The sequence below is a fragment of the Mobula hypostoma genome, chromosome 4, assembly GCF_963921235.1.
Source record: "Mobula hypostoma chromosome 4, sMobHyp1.1, whole genome shotgun sequence".
In the NCBI taxonomy this organism is placed as follows: domain Eukaryota; kingdom Metazoa; phylum Chordata; class Chondrichthyes; order Myliobatiformes; family Myliobatidae; genus Mobula; species Mobula hypostoma.
Window position 1 is genome coordinate 153,433,532 of NC_086100.1, and position 22,596 is coordinate 153,456,127.

A 22,596-nucleotide genomic window follows, 5' to 3' on the forward strand; every position below is an offset into this window, starting at 1 on the left:
TCCTCCATATACCTGTCTAGTAGTCTCTAAAACTTCACTAGTGTACCTGCCTCCACCACTGACTCAGGCAGTGCATTCCACACACCAACCACTCTCTGGGTAAAAAACCTTCCTCTAATATCCCCCTTGAACTTCCCACCCCTTACCTTAAAGCCATGTCCTCTTGTATTGAGCAGTGGTGCCCTGGGGAAGAGGCACTGGCTATCCACTCTATCGATTCCTCTTATTATCTTGTACACCTCTATCATGTCTCCTCTCATCCTCCTTCTCTCCAAAGAGTAAAGCCCTAGCTCCCTTAATCTCTGATCATAATGCATACTTTCTAAACAAGGCAGCATCCTGGTAAATCTCCTCTGTACCCTTTCCAATGCTTCCACATCCTTCCTATAGTGAGGTGACCAGAACTGGACAAAATACTCCAAGTGTGGCCTAACCAGAGTTTTATAGAGCTGCATCATTACATCGCGACTCTTAAACTCTATCCCTCGACTTATGAAAGCTAACACCCCATAAGCTTTCTTAACTACCCTATCCACCTGTGAGGCAACTTTCAGGGATCTGTGGACATGTACCCCGAGATCCCTCTGCTCCTCCACACTACCAAGTATCCTGCCATTTGCTTTGTACTCTGCCTTGGAGTTTGTCCTTCCAAAGTGTACCACCTCACACTTCTCCGGGTTGAACTCCATCTGCCACTTCTCAGCCCACTTCTGCATCCTATCAATGTCTCTCTGCAATCTTTGACAATCCTCTACACTATCTACAACACCACCAACCTTTGTGTCATCTGCAAACTTGCCAGCCCACCCTTCTATCCCCACATCCAGGTCGTTAATAAAAATCACGAAAAGTAGACGTCTCAGAATAGATCCTTGTGGGACACCACTAGTCACAATCCTCCAATCTGAATGTACTCCCTCCACCACCACCCTCTGCCTTCTGCAGGCAAGCCAATTCTGAATCTACCTGGCCAAACTTCCCTGGATCCCATGCCTTCTAACTTTCTGAATAAGCCTACCGCGTGGAACCTTGTCAAATGCCTTACTAAAATCCATATAGATCACATCCACTGCACTACCCTCATTTATATGCCTGGTCACCTCCTCAAAGAACTCTATCAGGCTTGTTAGACACAATCCGCCCTTCACAAAGCCATGCTGACTGTCTCTGATCAGACCATGATTCTCTAAATGCCTATAGATCCTATCTCTAAGAATCTTTTCCAACAGCTTTCCCACCACAGACGTAAGGCTCACTGGTCTATAATTACTTGGACTATCCCTACTACCTTTTTTGAACAAGGGGACAACATTCGCCTCCCTCCAATCCTCCGGTACCGTTCCTGTGGACAACGAGGACATAAAGATCCTAGCCAGAGGCTCAGCAATCTCTTCTCTCGCCTCGTGGAGCAGCCGGGGGAATATTCCGTCAGGCCCCGGGGACTTATCTGTCCTAATGTATTTTAACAACTCCAACACCTCCTCTCCCTTAATATCAGCATGCTCCAGAACATCAACCTCACTCATATTGTCCTCACCATCATCAAGTTCCCTCTCATTGGTGAATACCAAAGAGAAGTATTCATTGAGGACCTCGCTCACTTCCACAGCCTCCAGGCACATCTTCCCACCTTTATCTCTAATCTGTCCTACCTTCACTCCTGTCATCCTTTTGTTCTTCACATAATTGAAGAATGCCTTGGGGTTTTCCTTTACTCTACTTGCCAAGGCCTTCTCATGCCCCCTTCTTGCTCTTCTCAGCCCCTTCTTAAGCTCCTTTCTTGCTTCCCTATATTCCTCAATAGACCCATCTGATCCTTGCTTCCTAAACCTCATGTATGCTGCCTTCTTCCTCCTGACTAGATTTTCCACCTCACTTGTCACCCATGGCTCCTTCACCCTACCATTCTTTATCTTCCTCACCGGGACAAATTTATCCCTTACATCCCGCAAGAGATCTCTAAACATCGACCACATGTCCATAGTACATTTCCCTGCAAAAACATCATCCCAATTCACACCCGCAAGTTCTAGCCTTATAGCCTCATAATTTGCCTTTCCCCAATTAAAAATTTTCCTGTCCTCTTTGATTCTATCCTTTTCCATGATAATTATAAAGGCCAGGGAGCGGTGGTCACTGTCCCCCAGATGCTCACCCACTAGTTCATTATAATAAACTATTTCAGCTTTTCATCTGTACAGCCTTGGCAACTACACATTGAAAACATATCCAAGTGCCAATTAGTTTTTGAGGCCTGCAGAAGTCAAGGACAATGAGTTTGAGACACCGATCAAAATTGACAGGGGACGTTTGAGCAGAAAAGCAAGCAGTGATGCCAAAACAAGCAAAATAACATCTACATGCTATAAATATGGTCAGATTTTACAACAGGTTTACAACTAGTTAAGGTGTTTATTTTTTTATTAAGTGCAATTGTGAACAATAGCCACATCAGAAATGCTGATCAAGTCAACTAGTTTCCAAAGAGAACTCTGACAGGCAGTCAGATGGTTCACTGCTGCTCAGCGAACCATCTGAAAGGCACGTTGTTGTTGGTCATTAAAATTGTGTCAAATTTCACTAGTCTGACACCTGGCAACTACTGGAACATAGCAGTAAGAACATCATAACACAAGGTGCCAACTCTACACACACAGGTCTATGGAAATGAATAAACAGTCAATGTTTCAGGCTGAGACCCTTCATCGGGATGGGAAAGGAAGGGGGAAGAAGCCAGAATAAGAAGGTGGGGCGAGGGGAAGGAGGTGATAGGTGAAGCCAGGTGGATGGGAAAGGGGTGTGTAAAGTAAGAAGCTGTGAGGTGATAGGTGTCTAGAGAAGAGGGAATCTGATAGGAGAGGAGAGTGGAGCATGGAAGAAAGGGAATAAGGAGGTGCACCAGGGAGGATTGATAGAAAAGAGGTAAGAGGAAGAAGGGAAAAATTAGCAGAAGTTGGAGAAATCATTGTTCATGCCATCAGCTTGGAAGCAGCCCAGATATGAGGTGTTGCTTCTCCAACCTGGGACAGTGTCCTCATCATGGCAGCAGAGGAGGCCACGGACTAACATCAGAATGGGAATGGGGATTGGAATTAAAATGGTTGACCACTGGGAAAAGCTGCTTTTTGCAGATAGATCAAAGGTGCTCAACAAAGAGGTCTGGTGCTGAAACCTGAAAGACGGAAGATGTGTCAGCTGTAATTACCATTCTGTGATCAGATCATGCTTAAGAGCATTGAAGGAAATGGAACAAAGCTGGCTACATAGAGGTTGTGTTATGGATCAACTTAAAATGGTAGGAAGACATCAAGAGGCTGCATGGTCTTTTCCTATTCCTTTTTTGCCAGCTTGTAAAAAACTTCCTTCATTGAATAGCCAGTGGAATAATTATTTTTCAAAATGTCTGTTAATCTATGCCTGCTTTCCTTTCCCACTCTGTAAACTATTTGAAGATATTGATTCATTTGAAAAAACTTAGAACCTCTCATTGCATCCTAACAAATATTGGCTGCTGTACAAACTTTAGTCATTTTATAACTCTGATAGATGCAACAGCATCATGCAGTTCTGTAATAAACATGAAAGGTATTTCCAAATATTTTGATAATTCTGGAATTCTATGGTGAAATAGAAACTGATAACAGCATGGACTCTGACCGCGTGTTTGATTCACAGTATACCAATCCTCTACCAACACACACAAAACGCTGGAGGAACTCAGCAGGTTAGGCAGTGTCTATGAAAAAGAGTACAATTGATGTTTTGGGCTGAGACCCTTCAGCAGGACTGGAGAAAAAAAGATAAGGAGTAGATCTAAAAGGTGGAGGGAGGGGAGGGAGAAACACAAGGTGATAACCTGGAGAGGGAGGGGTGAAGTAAAGAGCTGGGATAGATTGGTGAAAAGAGATAAAGGGCTGGAGAAGACGGAAGCCAATAGGAGAGGACAGAAGGCCATGGAAGAAAGAAAAGGGGGGAGGAGCACCAGAGGGAAGCAATAGGCAGACAAGGAGATAAGGTGAGGGGGGAAAAAGGGGATGGGGAATGGTGAAGGGGATGGGCCATTACCGTTCGAGAAATCGATGTTCATGGCATCAGGTTGGAGGCTACTCAGACAGAATTCAGGATGTTGTTCTTCCAACCTGAGTGTGGCCTCACCTCAACAGTAAAGGAGGCCATAGAATGTCATATCGGAATGGGAATGGAAAGTGGAATTAAAATGGGTGGCCACTGGGAGATCCCGCATCTGCTGGCGGACAGAGCGTGGGTGCTCGACAAAGCGGTCTTCCAATCTATGTTGGGTCTCACCGAAATACTGGAGGCCACACCGGAAGCACCGGATACAGATTATGCTCTCAATCTACAGCGGGTCTCACTGATATAGAAGAGGCTACACCAGGTGTCTTGCCAAGCACCCAGGCTCCATCCACCAGAAGATTAGATTATTAGATTAGATTATGAGGACACACAGTCCTCTTTTATTGTAATTTAGTAATGCATGCATTAAGAAATGATACAATATTTCCTCCGGTGTGATATCACGGAAACACAGGACAGACCAAGACTGAAAAACTAACAAAAACCACATAATTATAACATTTAGTTACAACAGTGCAACAAGACCATAACTTGATGAAGAACAGGCCATGGTCACAGTAAAAAAGTTCAAAGTCTCTCAAAAGTCCCACATCTCACGCAGATAGGAGAAGGAAGAAAACTCCCCCTGCCATGCCCGGCCACCGTCCGACTCTGAGTCATCCAAAAACTTCGAGCTCCGATCAGCCCTCCGACACTGAGTACCGAGCACCATCCCTGCCGAATGCTTCGACCCCAGCCTCGGTCGCCAGCAGCAGGTAAAGCTGGGGATTTTGGGGCCTACTCTCCAGAAATTCTCGATTGCACAGTAGCAGCAGCAGCGAACCGGGCATTTCAGAAATTTCTCCAGATGTTCCTCCGTGCCTTCTCACGTCTGTCTCCATCAAATCAGAATTGTGCACGGCAATCTACTTACAAATACGATATCATTTCACCTGAGAGCTGCACACGCTGCGTTGCGCCGCCATCTTCTCCTCCCGCCTTATTTGGGAGAAGCGGGATCTCCCAATGGCCACCCATTTTAATTCCATTTCCCAGTCCCATTCCAATATGTCCATCCATGGCCTCCTCTACTGTCGCAATGAGGCCACACTCAGGTTGGAGGAGCACCTTGTATTCCATCTAGGTAGCCTCCAGCCTGATAGTAGCCCTGTATCTCTTTCACCAATCTACTTCCCAGCTCTCCTACTCCCAGTTTCACCTATCACCTTATGTTTCTCCCTCCCCACCTACCACCTTTTAAATCTACTCATCTTTTTTTCTCCAGTCCTACTGAAGGGTCTCGGCCCGAAACATCGACTGTAGTCTTTTCCATAGATGCTGCCTGGACTGCTAAGTTCCTACAGCATTTCATGTGTGTTGCTTGGATTTCCTGCATCCGCAGGTCTTTTCTTGTTTACCAATCCTGTTTTTTTTTCTGTTTTGGGCCTTTCTGTACCTAGGACATCCAGATTTGTTTTTATCCTTCCCAAAAATATGATCATCCATCTGTCTTGTCATTTTCAGAAAAATACAGGCAGTTCCAGAAGCACTGTTCTCAGGAGACATTATTCTCAGCACCATAGACAAGACTGAAACTGTGGAAACAAACCACAGTGTGGTATCAGACCATGTCATACAGGAATGATGGGCAGGCAGTTGTCAAACATCCCCACACACACACACACACACAAATGAAGCAGAGGAGAACTGTTATCAGTCATATCTGGGACAACAAATTTACAGGCAACAAATAATAGATGGGCAACTCAGGAGAAACTGCAAGAGATTGAATGATGCGCTCAGAATCATCTCGAAATTAAAATCAGAATCAGGTTTATTATCACCAGCATGTGACGTGAAATTTGTTAATTTAGCAACAGCAGTTCAATGCTATACATAATATAGAAGAGAAAAAAAAATAAAAATAATAATAATAAATAAATCAATTACAGTATACATATATTGAATAGATTTTAAAAACATGCAAAAAACAGAAATACTGTATATTAAAAAAAAGTGAGGTAGTGTCCAAGGGTTCAATATCCATTTAGGAATTGGATGGCAGAGGGGAAGGAGCTGTTCCTGAATCGCTGAGTGTGTGCCTTTAGGCTTCTGTACCTCCTACCTGATGGTAACAGTGAGAAAAGGGCATGCCCTGGGTGCTGGAGGTCCTTAATAATGGACCACTGCCTTTCTGAGACACCGCTCCCTGAAGATGTCCTGGGTGCTTTGTAGGCTAGTACCCAAGATGGAGCTGACTAGATTTATAACCTTCTGCATCTTCTTTTGGTGCTGTGCAGTAGCTGCCCCATACCAGACAGTGATGCAGCCTGTCAGAATGCTCTCCACAGTACATCTACAGAAGTTTTTGAGTGTATTCATTGACAAGCCAAATCTCTTCAAACTCCTAATGAAGTACAGCCACTGTCTTGCCTTCTTTATGACTGCATCAGTTTGCTGGGACCAGGTTAGATCCTCAGAGATCTTGACACCCAGGAACTTAAACTGCTCACTCTCTCCACTTCTGATCCCTCTGTGAGGATTGGTATGTGTTCCTTCGTCTTACCCTTCCTGAAGTCCACAATCAACTCTTTCATCTTACTGACGTTGAGTGCCAGGTTGTTGCTGTGGCACTCCACTACGTAATTGGCCTATCTCACTCCTGTACACCCTCTCATCACCACCTGAGATTCTACCAACAATGGTTGTACTGTCAGCAAATTTGTACAAACTTTTGTAGATGGTATTTGAGCTATGCCTAACCACATAGTCATGTGTATATAGAGAGTAGAGCAGTGGGCTAAGCACACACCCCTGAGGTGCGTCAGTGTTGATCGTCAGCGAGGAGGATATGTTATCATCAATCCGCACAGATTGTGGTCTTCTGGTTACGAAGACAAGGATCCATTTGCAGAGGGAGGTACAGAGGCCCATGCTCTGCAACTTCTCAATCAGGATAAATAGACCCATAACATTAACAATTCCTGTCCTCCCCCAGCACCCTCCCAATGGATGCCGCTCAAACCGCTGAGTGCCTCCGGAAGATTGTTGCTCTGAATGGAACTGTTTCAGCTTTATGGGAGTCACCTTTGACAGTCCACATAGTTGCTCCCTTTTTAAAAGACTGATAATACTATGGGTTGAAGCCCCGCAGCAAGACTGAAGATAGAGTCAGGAGGGTAGAGATGGAAACAACTCCTGGAGGGAGATAAGCAGGGACACAAAGGACTACTGGTGCTGGAACCCAAGAAGAAAGGAAGATGATACTGGGAACCATTCAGAGTGAAGTGAAAGGTAGATGGAACTAGAACTAGATGGAGGAGTGGGGAAGAGCCAGTGGGTGAAATGGGTGCATAGGAGGTGGATGGAATCAGACAGGGTGTGTGGGAAAGGGAATGGGAATGGGAATTAAAGTAGTAGAGAGGGCAGAGGAAGAACAAAAGCATGGGGGTGTGGGTTCCTGAAGGTGGAAAATCCAGTATATAAGTTTTTTTTTCAGAAACATACAACTCATTAACACACTATGTCCTATCACGCTGCTTACATGACTATTCCATTGCACTCCAGTCTGGACTCCCTCATTCTACTACTCTATGGCACTTGGGTTGTTCTTGCCAAATTGATATTGCGATTGAAATAGAAGGTGTTGATGCCACTGAACAGCATTCACAAACTGGCTCCTTTACTATGGAGGACCGAACAGAACCACTGGGCACCGTGTCTCTTTTCTTTTGCACTTACCGCAGGGGTAGAAGGACCCCATATCGAATGGCAACTCCCAGACCCCAGAGGATGGTCAGTCGAACACTGATATACTGGAAGTTTCTGTTGGTTCTCGTTAACAGGTTCCACAAGACCAACTCTTCTGAGCTGAACCGAGTAGTCACTTCATCCTCGACAATGGCCTCAAATCCTTTCTTTGAGAAGTAGAACACATCAGAGAGGTCAAAGTTGCCCTCAGGAACAGCCTTGCTTCTGCTTGAATACCGCCTCAGTTCCGTGAACTCTTCTTCCAGGGAGGCTTTACCACGCTTCTCAATAATTTCTGTAAGACAACAATGAACATTTTTGTATTCTAATAAAATGCAAGTTACAAAGCAGAAAGTCCAAGATAAAAAATGCTTGCATTACTAACAATAGGTGAGAGGGAAGACGACAAAGGGAACAAGTGTGAGAAAGCAAAACACGTCACGAGAAGTACTGCAACAGAGATAAATTTGCATGGTGAAAATGCATTTATCTAAACACTGGAGAAGGACAAGGGAATGCGAATCTGAAATATTAGCCTATATTGTATACTCTTTGAATTCAAGGACAGTGCAGGGTTATCAGAAGGTTTTAGTAAACATGTGCCAAAAGCAACTGAGGGTATTTGTGCATCGAGCAATACCGGAATAAAACTTAATCACAAAGATCAGACACTGCATGGCTTTCATAGCTCAGTTATGTTGAAACTTTCCTGAAACTTGAAGCAACTTAATATTTAGATCAATTATCGCTCAAGAATCCACTTGTCAAAAAACAGTCAACTCTACAAATGTCCATCAGTGATCTATCCCCAACTGCCTGCAGGTGAGGTGCAACTAACTGACTTTAATCTGCCATTTCAAAAGACTCAAAGCATAGGATTGATAAAGTGGATAAGCTGGAGCACATGTAGGCTGGACCAGACCAGAATGGTAGGTTTCCCTTCCTGAAGCACAGTAGCAAATCAATTGGAATTGTCTGATGGCCTCATAGCAACCTTTCACTTCTTTTCCAATTGAAATTATTTAAATCCTTGACAAAATCCAAGCTTACATTCTTCTATAATTTGTCCAGTTATATAATCACATGGTATAGAGTACTTCATAATCAACAGGGAGGAAAACAACCAACCAATCAAAACCGCAGTTTGCACCAATTTAACTCAATCGCAAGCTCATTCCTCTACACTTCAGCTATCCTTCTCTTGTGAAGCTCTCTGAACCTGCTGCTCTTCTACACTGCAACAACTTCCCAGGAAAATATGAACAAGCCTCAGAAATGTAAAGGCACCAATATGCAACACATGTCTGCAAATACTTTAAAAAAAAATAGAAGGTTACATCTTGCTAATAAAACACAAAGCGGCAAAGAAGGCAGATACTTTTTTTTACATTAAACTGTGCAGTGTTGGTGGCAGGTTAACCAGCAAATGATTGGCTTATACAACAAGACAAAATTGATGTCACTTTATCATTCTACTACTACTTAAGAAGAACAAGTCAGAGAAATTAGGTACAATGATTACATTAGGAAACAGTAGTAGAATTAACTCTACTTTCTTATAATTAGTCTGTTTTTGAAAATACATGATGTGTGACAGTTGTAGCGGAAACCAGTACATTAACCCATGTTCTGGAAAATGGCTTACATTGGAACTTCTGTATAATTGCCTGGTCTGCATGGTTCCAATGTGAAATGTACAGGATAATGTAATAATATTAATAGCCATCTAGAACAAAACCATACAAACTTATCTAGTCACAGCTGCCAATGCAGTTCAAGGTTCAACTTAAAGTTGACACTTGGGAGTTTCGTCATTTGCCGTTGAAGCTAATAATGCACCACTAAAATGATTAACGTCAGTATTGCTTTATTGTGCCTTCTGTGATAGTGTTGATTTACAAGTAAGATGAACTAAGTGACCAAAAATGCACCAAAAGCAACTTGGCAAGAGCTCAAGAGGTGAACTTAATAATATGTAACACACACAAAATGTTGGAGGAACTCAGCAGGCCAGGCAGCATCTACGAAAAAGAGTATAATTGATGTTTCGGGCTGAGATCCTTAATAATATGCTGGGTCCTACCATATCCATCACTACAAGTGTGGACTACACTTTCCTAACCTGTATGTTACTGTACAAACACACTTATGCAGCGTTTATTTCAATGCCCCCAGCAGTTGTCTAAATCAGGGGTCCCCAACCGTTTTTTTGCACCGCGGACCAGTTTAATATTTACAATATTCTTGCGGACCAGCTGGCCGTGGGGAGGGTGGGGTGTTCAAGTAGGGTTAAACTCACCTCAACATGTCTTTTACAGTTAGGGTTGCCAACTTTCTCACTCCAAATAAGGGACAAAAGTAGCAGTCAAATACGGGACACTTGTGTTTACCCCAAGAAAGACTATCATGACCATGAAGCCTTGCGCGGGCACCTGTGTGCGCATGCGTGGCGTGTGCATGCGCCTACGTGCCGATTTTTTCCCCACAAATCAGTTTTGGCTTAATCTTCTCGACTATACTGTACATACATTATTTCTACTTTATATAGGCTGTGTATTTATCATATCATTCCTGCTTTTACTATATGTTAGTGTTATTTTAGGTTTTATGTGTTATTTGGTATGATTTGGTAGGTTATTTTTTGGGTCTGGGAACACTCAAAAATTTTTCCCATATAATGATAATTGCTTCTTCGCTTTACGCCATTTTGGCATGGAAGGTTTCATAGGAACGCTCTACCTTAACAGGGGAAGTACAGGACAAGGGCGGTCCCGTATGGGCCAAACCAATTTAGCCCAATATACGGGATGTCCCGGCAAATACGGGACAGTTGGCAACCCTATGTTCAAGTTCAATAGTGCATGACAGGGAATGAGGAAAGGTGCAGCTGACTCAAATCGTTTCCTTGCGGTCCGGTAGCACATGCTTGGTGGACTGGTAGTTGGGGACCACTGGTCTAAATTACACATATGTAGTACAGGAAAGTATGGTTTTATATTTCCTATTCACAAGATTTATCTCCAATATGGTAAAGTAAATAACTTTGCAATAATGTGCAACAAATTGTGTCTCCCTTTCTTGAAAACATTGTAACGGCAAAACGCTGATAAGGTTCCCTATAAATTCACGCAGGATATTAGACTTTCTTTTTAGAACCAGCACTACTGCCCTCTGATGTCTATGCTTTACAGGGACATTTGATAATAACAATTCTGCCATTTTCACTAGGTAACTGCCAATTTTATGATAGTAGACCCAAGATATTCAAGATGATGTCTTATGAACTAACTATTGTGTCCTTCCTTGTGAAAGGATATATGGTGGTCCTTAATAAATTTTGAATAATTGTGCTAAACAAAAGACATCTACTCCAGTTTTAAATAAATGTTAACCTAAAACACTTCTTTTTTACCAACACACTACCAGAGGCTTAGAAGAAGGAAATTAAACCTCACCGTTGGAGGGTGAATAGGATTGGCCAGGCTTCTCCTGGGCTGTCTTCTTTATTTTCCGAGTGGCCCACTAAAAAACGCAAACAGCACTTTGATCAGTTACAGGTCCATGTGACCCTCAGATTTCAATTATACGTGACCATTCCACAGATTACTGCTCTTGTGTTATTCACATGCAGTAGTGAAAATACCAACCAGGTCTTTACATTGTAAAACTAATCAGCTACATACTTTCTTCCATAAAATAGTGTGACTGAGAATATTGATGGGACGAAGTAATGGCAAGAGAGTGCAAAGTGGATTGGTGCGCGACATAGGAGTTGAACTGTGACCAATCGCTGACCAGGACAAAGTGAAGACAGCTACCATTTCAATCAGGTCCACACTCAAGATTCAAAAGGCAAAACTTGCTAACAATTTTTCCGGAGTTGAACAGTGACCAATTGCTGAGCAGAAATCATTAAAAATGCCGAATAAAAATAATGCAAGCACAAGTGGAGCTGCCAGTGCAGAGTAGCCCTGTAGCCATACCCCTCAATAATAACTATTACACTTTAGATACTGTTGAGGGGAGTGACCTACTTGGGGGGGGGAGGGGAGCCACAGCAACCTGGTCACTGGCACTGAGTCTGGTGCTGTGGTTCAGAAAAGAGGAGAGGTGAAGAGGACTGCAGTGGTGTTAGGAGATTCCATAGTCAGAGGAAAAGAGATGAGATTCTGTGGGTGCAACAGAGACACCTGAATGGCATGTTACCTCCCAGGTGCCAGGGTCCGGGATATCTTGGATCGGGTCCATGGCATTCTCATGGAGGAAGGTGAGCAGCCAGAAGTCCTGGTACAAATTGAAACCAATGACATAGGTAGAAAAAGTGACGAGAGATTTTAGGGAGCTAGGTAGAAAGCTGAAAAACAGGACCTCCAGGTTAGTAATCTCTGGATTGCTGCCCGTACCACATGCCAGTGAGGGTAAGAATAGGACAACTTGGCAGGTAAATATGTGGCTGAGGAACCAGTGCAGCGGGCAGGTGTTCAGATTTATATATCATTGGGATCTCTTCTGTATACAAAGGGGACGGGTTACAGCTGAACCCAAGGGCGACCAATATCCTTGAAGGCAGGTTTGCTAGCATTGTTCAGCAGGGTTTAATTTAATTTGGCGGGATGATAGGAAGTGGAATGATTGTGCTGAGGATGGGGTAGTTGATTTACAAAGAGTGGCAGTATGTAGTGAGGCTGCTAGCAAGGAAAGGCTGATGAAAGGGAAAAATTTCAGTCAACAGGATGAGTTACAATATAAAAGGTAGACAAAATTGAAAAGGGTGAACACAAGATTGAAGGTGTTACATTTGAATGCACACAGTATATGGAATAAGGTAGATGAACTTGTAGCACAGTTACAGACGGGCATGTATGATGTTGTGGGCATCACTGAATCAAGGTTGAAAGAAGATCACAGCTGGGAATTTAACGTCCAAGGATACAAATTGTATTGAAAGGACAAGCAGGTAGGCAGAGGGGGTGGTGTGGCTCTGATGGTAAAAAAAAAATAAAATAATTAGAAAGAAGTGACATAGGGTTGGAAGATGTTGAATCATTGTGGGTAGAGCTAGGAAACTGCAAGGATAAAAATTAGGCTCCCAAAGAGTAATAAGGATGTTGGCTACAAATTGCAAAGGGAAATAGAAAATGCATGCCGAAAGTTATCATAGTCATGGGGGATTTCAATATGGTGGTAGATTGGGAAAATCTGGTTTGTGCTAGGTTCCAAGAGGGAGACTTTCTAGAAAGCCTATGAGATAGCGTTATAGAGCAGATTGTGGTTGAGCACACCAAGAGATCAGCTAATCTAGTGTTGCGCAATGAACCAGAATTGATTAGAGAGCTTAAGGTAAAGAAACCCTTAGGGTCAAGTGATCATGATATGGTAGAATTCACCCTGCAATCTGAGAAGAAGCAGCTAAAGTCAGATGTTTCAGTATTACAATGGAGAAAAGGGAATTACAGAGGCACGAGATAGGAGCTGGCCAAAACTGATGATAGCAGAACAGCAACAGCTGGAATTTTTGGAAGCAATTCAGAAGGCACAGGATATATACATCTCAAAGAGGAAGAACTAGTCTAAAGACAAGATGACACAACCATGACTAACAAAAGGAGTCAAAGCCAACACAAAACCAAAGACAGGGTATATAATACAGCAAAGTTTAGTAGAAAGTTAGAGAATTGGGAAGCTTTTAAAAACCATCAGAAGGCAAGAGTGGATATTGGACCACTGGAAAATGACACAGGGAAGGTAGTAATGGGGGACAAAGAAATGGCAGATGAACTGAATATGTATTTTGCCTTAGTCTTCACTATAGAAAACACTAGCAATATGTCAAAGATTTGCGAGTATCAGGGGTTGGAAGTCTGCAAAGTTGAGGTTACTAGGGAAAAGGTTTTTGGGAAACTGAAAAGTCTGAAGGTAGATTAAGTCACCAGGACCAGCTAGTATACACTCCAGAATTCTGAAAGAGGTGGCTGAAGGGATAGTGGAGGCATTAGTTATTTTCTTTCCAGAATCAACTGATTCTGGTATGGTTCCAGAGGAATGAAAAATTGCAAATGTCACTCCACTCTTCAGGAAGGGAGAGAGGCAGAAGAAAGGAAATTAAAAGTCAGTTAATCTAACTTCAGTGGTTGGGAAGATGTTGGAGTCGATTGGTAAGGATATGGCTTCAGGGTACTTTGAGGCACATGATAAAATAGGCCATTGTCAGCATGGTCTCCTTAAGGAAAAATATTGCCTGACAAATCTGTTGGAATTCTTCGAAGAAATAACAGGAAGAATAGACAAAGGAGAATCAGTGGATGTTGTATACTTGGATTTTCACAAGGCCTTTGACAAAGCGCCACACATAAGACTGCTTAAAAAGTTAAGAGCCTACGATATTACAGGAAAGGTACTAGGATGGATAAAGCAATGGCTGATTGGCAGGAGGCAAAGACTGGGAATAAAGGGAGCCTTTTCTGGTTGGCTTCCAGCGACTAGTAGTGTTCCACAGGGGTCTGTGTTGGGACTGATTCTTTTTATGTTATGTATCAATGATTTGGATGACAGACTTGATGGTTTTGTGGCAAAATTTGTGCATGATACATAGGTGGAGGGACAGGTAGTTCTGAGGAATTTGGGAGACTACAGAAGGACTTAGACAGATTAGGAGAAGAGGTAGATAGATTACAGTGTCGGGAAATGTATAGTTATGCACTTTGGTAGAAGAAATAAAAGGGTAGACCAGTTTCTAAATGGAGAGAGTATTAAAACAATCAGAGGTGCAAAGGGATTTGGGATTCCCTAAAGATAATTTGCAGGTTGAATCGGTGGTGAGGTAGGTAAATGCAATGTTGGCATTCATTTCAAGAAGACTAGAATATAAAAGCAAGGATGTAATGCTGAGACTTTATAAAGCGCAGGGGAGGCCTCACTTGGAATATTATGAGCAGTTTTGAGCCCCTTACCTAAGAATGGATGTGCTGACATTGGAGAGGGTTCAAAGGAGGTTCACAAAAAATGATACCGGGATTTAAAGGCTTGTCATATAAAAAGTATTTGATAGCTCTGGGCCTCTACTCACTGGAATTCAAATGAATGAGGGGTGACTTTATTGAAACCTAACAAATTTTGAAAGGCCTCGAAAAAGGGGATGTTTCCTATGGTGAGGGAGTCCAAGACCAGAGAATCATCTCAGAATAGAGGGTCATCATGTTAGAACGGTGATGAGCAGGAATTTCTTCAGCCAGAGAGTCATGAATCTGTGGAATTTGTTGCCACAGGCAGCTGTGGAGGCCAAGTCATTGGGTATATTTAGGCAGAGGTGGACAGATTCTTGATTAGTCAGAGCAGCATGGGATATGGGGAGATGGCTGGAGATTGGGGCTGAGAGGGAAAATGGATCAACCATGATGAAATAGTCGAGAAGACCCAATGGGCCAAATAGCTTAATTCTGCTCTTGTATCTTATGGCCATGGTCTTATACTAGTTTAGGTTGTGTATGGTGGTATCGGGAGAGGTGTTGCTTTCACTTGTAGGGGCTTGCTGTTGCAAATAGCATATTGTGCCTGTGTTAACTAATCTATACACTCTCCAACTTTCTCTTTCATCTTCACTTTATTTAGAAACATAGAAAACCTATAGCACAACACAGGCCCTTCGGCCCACAAAGTTGTGCCGAACATGTCCCTTCCTGAGAAATTACTAGGCTTACCTACAGCCCTCTATTTTCCTAAGCTCCATGCACCTATCCAAAAGTCTCTTAAAAGACCCTATCAGAGCCCTGCTGGCAGCCAATGGGGTAACACCTTTTTGAACTTGCTCCTACCTTATCTATCTTTATGTTTCCTACCAGTTTTCTGAAACCTTATTATAAATCTCAATATTGCTCTATTATGTCTTTGAGAAAGACTAAAGCCTCTGCAAACGAAAAACATGATTCTCCAACCACTTTGGAATCAATTGGAGATTTCCTTAACAAGCAAAGGACAGAAATCTCTGAGGAATTTCAACATCTTAATGTCAAGTTGGACACTATTCAACAAACTCTAATCAAACATGAAAAGCGAATTACGGAGAATAAAGAAACTTTGTCGATACTGGAAGCAGACTTAGAAGACATGAGTAAGCTCTGCAAAAAATTATCATTGTCTAATGAAAATTTATCGAAGAAGATTTCCAACCTGGAAAGCAGAAGCAGAAGGAACAATCTACGTATTCCGGGTCTTGAAGAATCAATTGAAGATGCCCACCCATGGAGTTCTTTGCAAACTTTCTGAAGCAGCTATTCCCTGATTTATTGCCGTCTGAGCCTAAGTTGGACTGCGCCCACCGGTAACTGGCCCCCAAACCAAAGTTGGGGGAGCGACCTAGGTCAGTTATTTTATGTTTTCATGAATTTCATACTAAGGAGCTTTTAATCCATCATACCCATCGAGGAGGAATGATCGATTACAACGGGAAGATGATCAGATTCATGGAAGATTATACACCAGAGGTTATGGCTGAACGTGCTAAGTATAAAGAGGTCATGTCGCTGCTTTGTAATAAAGGGTTTAACCCTCTCTTCACTTCCCGGGACATCTTAGAATCATTCTGAAAAATGGTGTGCAGAAATGGCTGGGATCGGTTGAACACGCACAGAAGTTTTTGAAAGCAGAAGATTAATTGCATTATATCTCTTACAAGAGCAATTATCTTTTTAATGTTGGATAGAATAAGGTTTTAATAAACTTACATTTTGACCGTTTATATATCTTGTTTTTTGATATTGTCTTTGATATTTTTTACTACTTTATTCTTTTTTTGAGGTTTTTCTATTTTTTTTGAAATTGTTAAAATGAATCCTCTTACATTTTGGATTTCTGATCTAAGTTTTTTTTTGTCTGTTTTGTCTTGGTAGGAACATAATAACCTTGAATGATTGGAGTTTTGCCAGCAGGATTTCTTTGGGAGGGTTGTCTTTAGGATTTAGCATGCCGACTGTCTTTTGGCTGGCTTTTTGGCTTTGGGAGGGGAAGGGGAGGGGTTTCTATTTTCTCTGGAAGCTGGGTTGGGCTACCATCCAAATTTTCTGTTTGAGTACCTTATTTTATGGTTCGTTCTCTGGTTCTAGTAATTTATGGTCAGATCTTTTAACTCTTCTATTAATTAGTATTTAAAATGGATCGAAATATTAATTTACTTAGTTTTAATGTGAAAGGGTTAAATCATCCTGTGAAACAGAATAAGATTTTTGCTTATATTAAAAAGTTAAGGGCTCCATTATTTTTCTACAAGAAACACATGACGTAGTTGTGACAACGCATGCCTTTTTAATCAGAGGAGGGGTCTACAATTTCATTCTTCATTTAGAGCAAAATCTCGAGGGGTCTCCATTTTTATAGACAATACAATTTCTTTTGTTCAACATAAAATTGTCTCTGACCCTAGTGGGTGATTTGTCATAATATCAAGGAAACTAGATAATAAATTAATTGTAATTGCTAATGTGTACGCCCTCAATGTGGATGACACAGGATTTGAGTGTTTCTTTTCTTTCCTGCCAGATTTGAGTCTTTATTCTTTAGTGATGGGAAGAGATTTCAATTGTTGTCTAGACCCAGTATTAGATCGTTCTTCTCTTAAATCAGCCACACGTAATAAATCAGCTTTATTTATTCAATCTTTTCTAACGAAATGTGATATTGTTGATGTCTGGCGCTTTTTTCACCCAGCAGAAAGGCAGTATTCATTCTTCTCTCATGTCCATCATTCCTATACCACTATTGATTTTTTTTTATTGATAATCAAATGATTCCATTAGTTCACTCCATTGAATATAAAGAAATAGCTGTATCCGACTATTCTCCTGTATTTCTATCTTTAAATCTTCCTGGTTTCACTCATATGAACAGACCCTGGCGTCTTAATTAAACTTGGTTATCTGATAAGGACTTTTTAAAATTTCTGGAGAATCAAATACTCTTTTCTTTTGAAGAAAATGCATTGGAAGAGACTTCTAGTCTTATCATTTGGGACGCTTTTAAGGCATATATTAGAGGACAAATTATCTCCTATACTGCATATATTAAGAAAAAAGCTAATAAACAGAGAACTGATTTAGTTAATCAATTAAAACAATTAGACCAGAAATATGCTTTGGCACCAGACCCTGAACTATACAAAAGACGTATTGAAATTAAAACTAAATATGATCTTCTTATAACGTATCCAATTGAAAGCCAACTTTTAAAAGATAGATGCCAATTCTATATACATGGAGAAAAAGCTGGTAAACTATTGGCTAATCAGTTGAAGACCTTTATAGCTAAATGTCAAATTAAAGAAATTCGCAAAATCAATGGTGATATGACAACTGACCATTTTGAAATAAATGACACTTTTAGAGAATTTTATTCTAAACTGTATAGTTCTGATTTTGTTAAAGACAATACTGCGATGAACAATTTTTTAGATCAATTAAATATTCCTGGACTTTCAGTTGATAATCGAAAGCAGTTGGATCAACCTATTTCTCAGGAGGAAATCACTGAGGCTATATGTTCATTGCATTCTGGGAAATCTCCAGGACCTGATGGATTCTCTGGAGAATTTCATAAGGCTTTTTCTTCATTGCTTATACCTCATTTATGTTCTACCTTTACTGATTCTTTCAAGGTGGGTAGGTTGCCACAGTCTTTTTATGAAGCTTCCATTTCACTTATTCTTAAAAAGAAAAAGAATTCCACTGAATGCTCTTCATATAGACCAATCCCAATCTCTTTACTCAATGTTGATGCTAAGATCCTATCTAAAGTTTTGGCCCATAGACTCGAAAATATTATACCTTCTATAATATCTGATGATCAGACAGGATTTCAAACAAAATCGATATTCCCATTTTAATATATGGCGACTGTTAAATGTTATGTATTCTCCATCCAAGGAAATATTGGAATGTGTGATTTCTCTGGATGCGGAGAAGGCTTTTGACCAAGTTGAATGGAATTACCTATTTAAAACCTTAGAAAAATTAAATTTTGTCCCAATTTTATTCATTGGATTAAATAACTTTACTTATCTCCCTCTGCTCAGGTCCTTACTGACTTTCAGAATTCTAAACCAATTAAACTCCAACGTGGAACCAGACAAGGATGTCTGTTGAGCCCTTCGTTTTTTGATTTGGTATTAGAACCTTTAGCAATTGCCTTTCGAGAGTCTAAAGATATCACCGGTTTCTTAAGGAAAGGTACTATTCATAAAGTCTCACTTTACACTGATGACCTATTGCTTTTTATATCTAATGTTACAACTTCTTCACCCTCTATGTTTCTTTTACTGACTAATTTTAGTCAGTTTTCGGATATAAATTGACTTTATATAAGAGTGAATTGTTTCCTTTAAATAATTTGATACCAACCAACCGATATTAACCTACCTTTTGAAATTGTAAGAAAACAATTTACATATTTGGGTGTAACAATCACTAAGAATTATAAAGATCTATTTAAAGAAAATTTTCTAACCTTAATGAATTATGTGAAAAAGACACTTTCTAATTGGTCGCCTCTCTCTTTATCATTGATTGGTCCAATTAATTTTATTAAAATGAATATTTTACCTAAACTTATATACCTTTTTCAAGCCATATCTGTTTTTATTCCTAAGTCTTTTTTTGATTCTTTTGATTCGATTCTTTCTTCCTATATATGGAAGAACAAAAAAACCCAATTAAATAAAGCCCACCATCAAAAAATTAAAAAGAATGGAGGCCTTGCTCTACCCAATTTTAGGCTATATTGTTGGGCAATTAACATACAAAATCTTACGTTCTGGTTATATTATATTAATCGTGAGGATTGTCCAATATGGGTCTTTTTGGAAGCCAACGCTGTTACGAAATTTTCTATTATTTCTCTTCTCTGATCCTCTCTTCCTTTATCTTTAAATAAATTAACTGACAGTTTGGTGGTTAAACACACTTTGAGGACCTGGCTACAGTTTAGAAAACATTTCAGTTTATTGGGATTTTCCCTTTCTAGTCCTAATTTTTCTAATTTTTTTAAAACCATCTACAACCGATCTGTTTTTTAGAGAACGGGATAGATTAGGCATTAAACAATTTCAGGATCTGTTTGTTGGAGAGATTCTTTATTCTTTAGAGCAGCTCTCAGTGAAATATAACCTATCAAATACCCACTTTTTTCAATATCTACAGATTAGAGATTTTTTGAGATCTAAACTACATATATTTCCTACCAGCCCGGATAAGAATAGATGTAATTTTTTAATTTGAAAGCTTTTGATAATGGCTCATTATCTTATATTTGTGGTCTGTTGTTGGGACTGAGAATGGCTTCTTTAGACGAAATTAAAAAAGATTGGGAAAAGGATTTACAGACTTCATTATCTGATGAGACCTGGAGGCCTATTTTCAAAATGGTTAATTCTTCATCGTTATGTGCTCGTCATTCCCTCCTACAATTTAAAGTGGTACATAGGGCTCATATGTCTAAAGACAAGCTCTCTCGTTTTTTTGCAGATATATCTCCTTATTGTGACAGATGTAATAATGAAGAGGCTTCATTAATTCATATGTTTTGGTCATGTTCGAGCCTTGAAAAATATTGGAAAGAAGTATTCCAAACTTTTTCTGTACTTTTTAAAGTTAATTTTAAGCCCAATCCTTTGACTGCCTTATTTGGTATTGTTGAGGAAAGAGCTATGATTTTGGAGCCTTCTCATTTGCGGGTACTGGATTTTATTTCACTTATGGCTAGGAGGGCGATCTTGCTTAAATGGAAGAAGGTTGCCCCCCCACACACACGCTCAATGGTTATGTGATGTTATGTCATGTTTAAATTTAGAGAAGATTCGTTGATCGATTTCTGATTCTAACCAAGATTTTCAAATGCTATGGGGACCCTTTCTGAACTATTTAAAAATTCTTTGAATTGTTATTGTTATTAAAATATAGATCTGGGATATTATAAAATACTATATGGTAAAGTACTCTTTTTTTCTCTTGTTTTTTTAACAACCAGCTTTGTCTTGGTAGTGGGTGTAGATTTTTTTATATAATATAATTAACCATATTATTGTATTTCATAATTCAATTCATTTTATTTGATTGATCATGAATATGGGATACCGTGATTGTATCAGTGTGATTTATATACAGTGCATTTTGTGCCATCTTATTTTGATTTCTAATAAGTATCCTTATGAATTCTGTATTTGTGTACAGTATATGAAATTTAATAAAAATATTGGAAAAAGAAAGAAAAGACCCTATCATTACCGCCTCCACCACGGTTGCCAGCAGCCCATTCCACACACTCACCACTCTCTGCGTAAAAAACTTACACCTGACATCTCCTCTGTACCTAGCCCCCAGCACCTTCAACCTGTGTCCTCTTGTGGCAACCATTTCAGCCCTGAGAAAAGCCTCTGACACACAATCAATGCCTCTCATCATCTTATACACCTCAATCAGGTCACCTCTCATCCTCCGTCACTCTAAGGAGAAAAGGCCAAGTTCAGTCAACCTGTTTTAAAAGGCACGCTCCCCAATCCAGGCAACATCCTCGTAAATCTCCTCTGCACCCTTTCTATGGTTTCCAGAGCCTTCCTGTAGTGAGGCGACCAGAAATGAGCACAGTACTCCATGTGGGGTCTGACCAGGGTCCTATATAGCTGCAACATTACCTCTTGGCTCTTAAACTCTATCCCACGATTGATGAAGGCCAGTGCACCGTATGCCTTCTTAACCACAAAGTCAACCTGTGCAGCTGCTTTGAGCGTCCTATGGACTCGGACCCCAAGATCCCTCTGATGCTCCACACTGCCAAGAATCTTACCATTAATACTATATTCTACTATCATATTTGACCTACCAAATTGAAGCACTTCAATTTATTTGGGTTGAACTCCATCTGCCAATTCTCAGCCCAGTTTTGCATCCTATCAATGTCCCGCTGTAACCTCTGACAGCCCTCCACACTATCCACAACACCCCCAACCTTTGTGTCATCAGCAAACTTACTAACCCATCCCTCACCTCATCCAGGTCATTTATAAAAATCACAAAGAGTAAGGGTCCCAGAACAGATCCCTGTGGCACACCACACAGGTCACCAACCTCCATACAGAATATGACCTGTCTATAACCACTCTTTGCCTTCTGTAGGCAAGCCAGTTCTGGATCCACAAAGCAATTTCCCCTTGGATCCCATGCCTCTTTACTTTCTCAATAAGCCTTGCATGGGGTACCTTATCAAATGCCTTGCTTTAGTCCTGCTTTAAAAAATATTTACTCTCCTAAAATCAAAAAGAATAAAAGAAATCAAAGACACTAATCTGTGCCACGTTATGAACTATACTGCAACCTCACTGGGTTATTGGACTTGTACACAGACCAATCTCAAGTTTATTTCAATCTGAATTGTGGCATTATCAAATGTCAATCACAACATTACATCCCACTCCCCTGCTGCTCTCCCACAACATAAAGGGCTGAAATATTTAATAGGATAGCCATTAAAGGCTTTGATTCACAGCCCTGATGTCTGTTCCTGCCAATATGTCAAGAGAAAAATGCAGCAAGATTTTCCAAGTTATTTTCCCTTTTCAGAGTTATCAAAGCATTTGAAAGATTGAAATGTAATTTTGTAATAAACACTACACAAGGCTAAAACTGTATCTCGGTGGCAATCACTGTTCTAGAAGGGTTTATAAGAAATGTCTGGAAAGAAATTTCTTTTACCCAATTGAAATGTGAAAAACTAAATAGAAAGAACACCATGTTG

General features: G+C 40.6%; 1 protein-coding gene across 9 annotated transcripts in view; it reads right to left on the minus strand.

Moving 5' to 3' along the window:
- gpat3 (glycerol-3-phosphate acyltransferase 3) overlaps positions 1 to 22,596 on the minus strand; it is an 82,020-nt gene that overhangs the window by 53,678 nt on the left and 5,746 nt on the right. For all 9 annotated transcript variants that reach the window (XM_063046740.1, XM_063046738.1, XM_063046737.1 and 6 more), the window contains exons 3-4: positions 11,280 to 11,346; positions 7,816 to 8,119 (exon numbers count right to left, since the gene is read on the minus strand). In XM_063046740.1, the coding sequence (XP_062902810.1) occupies positions 7,816 to 8,119; positions 11,280 to 11,346 (371 nt within the window). The remainder of the gene's footprint in view (positions 1 to 7,815; positions 8,120 to 11,279; positions 11,347 to 22,596) is intronic.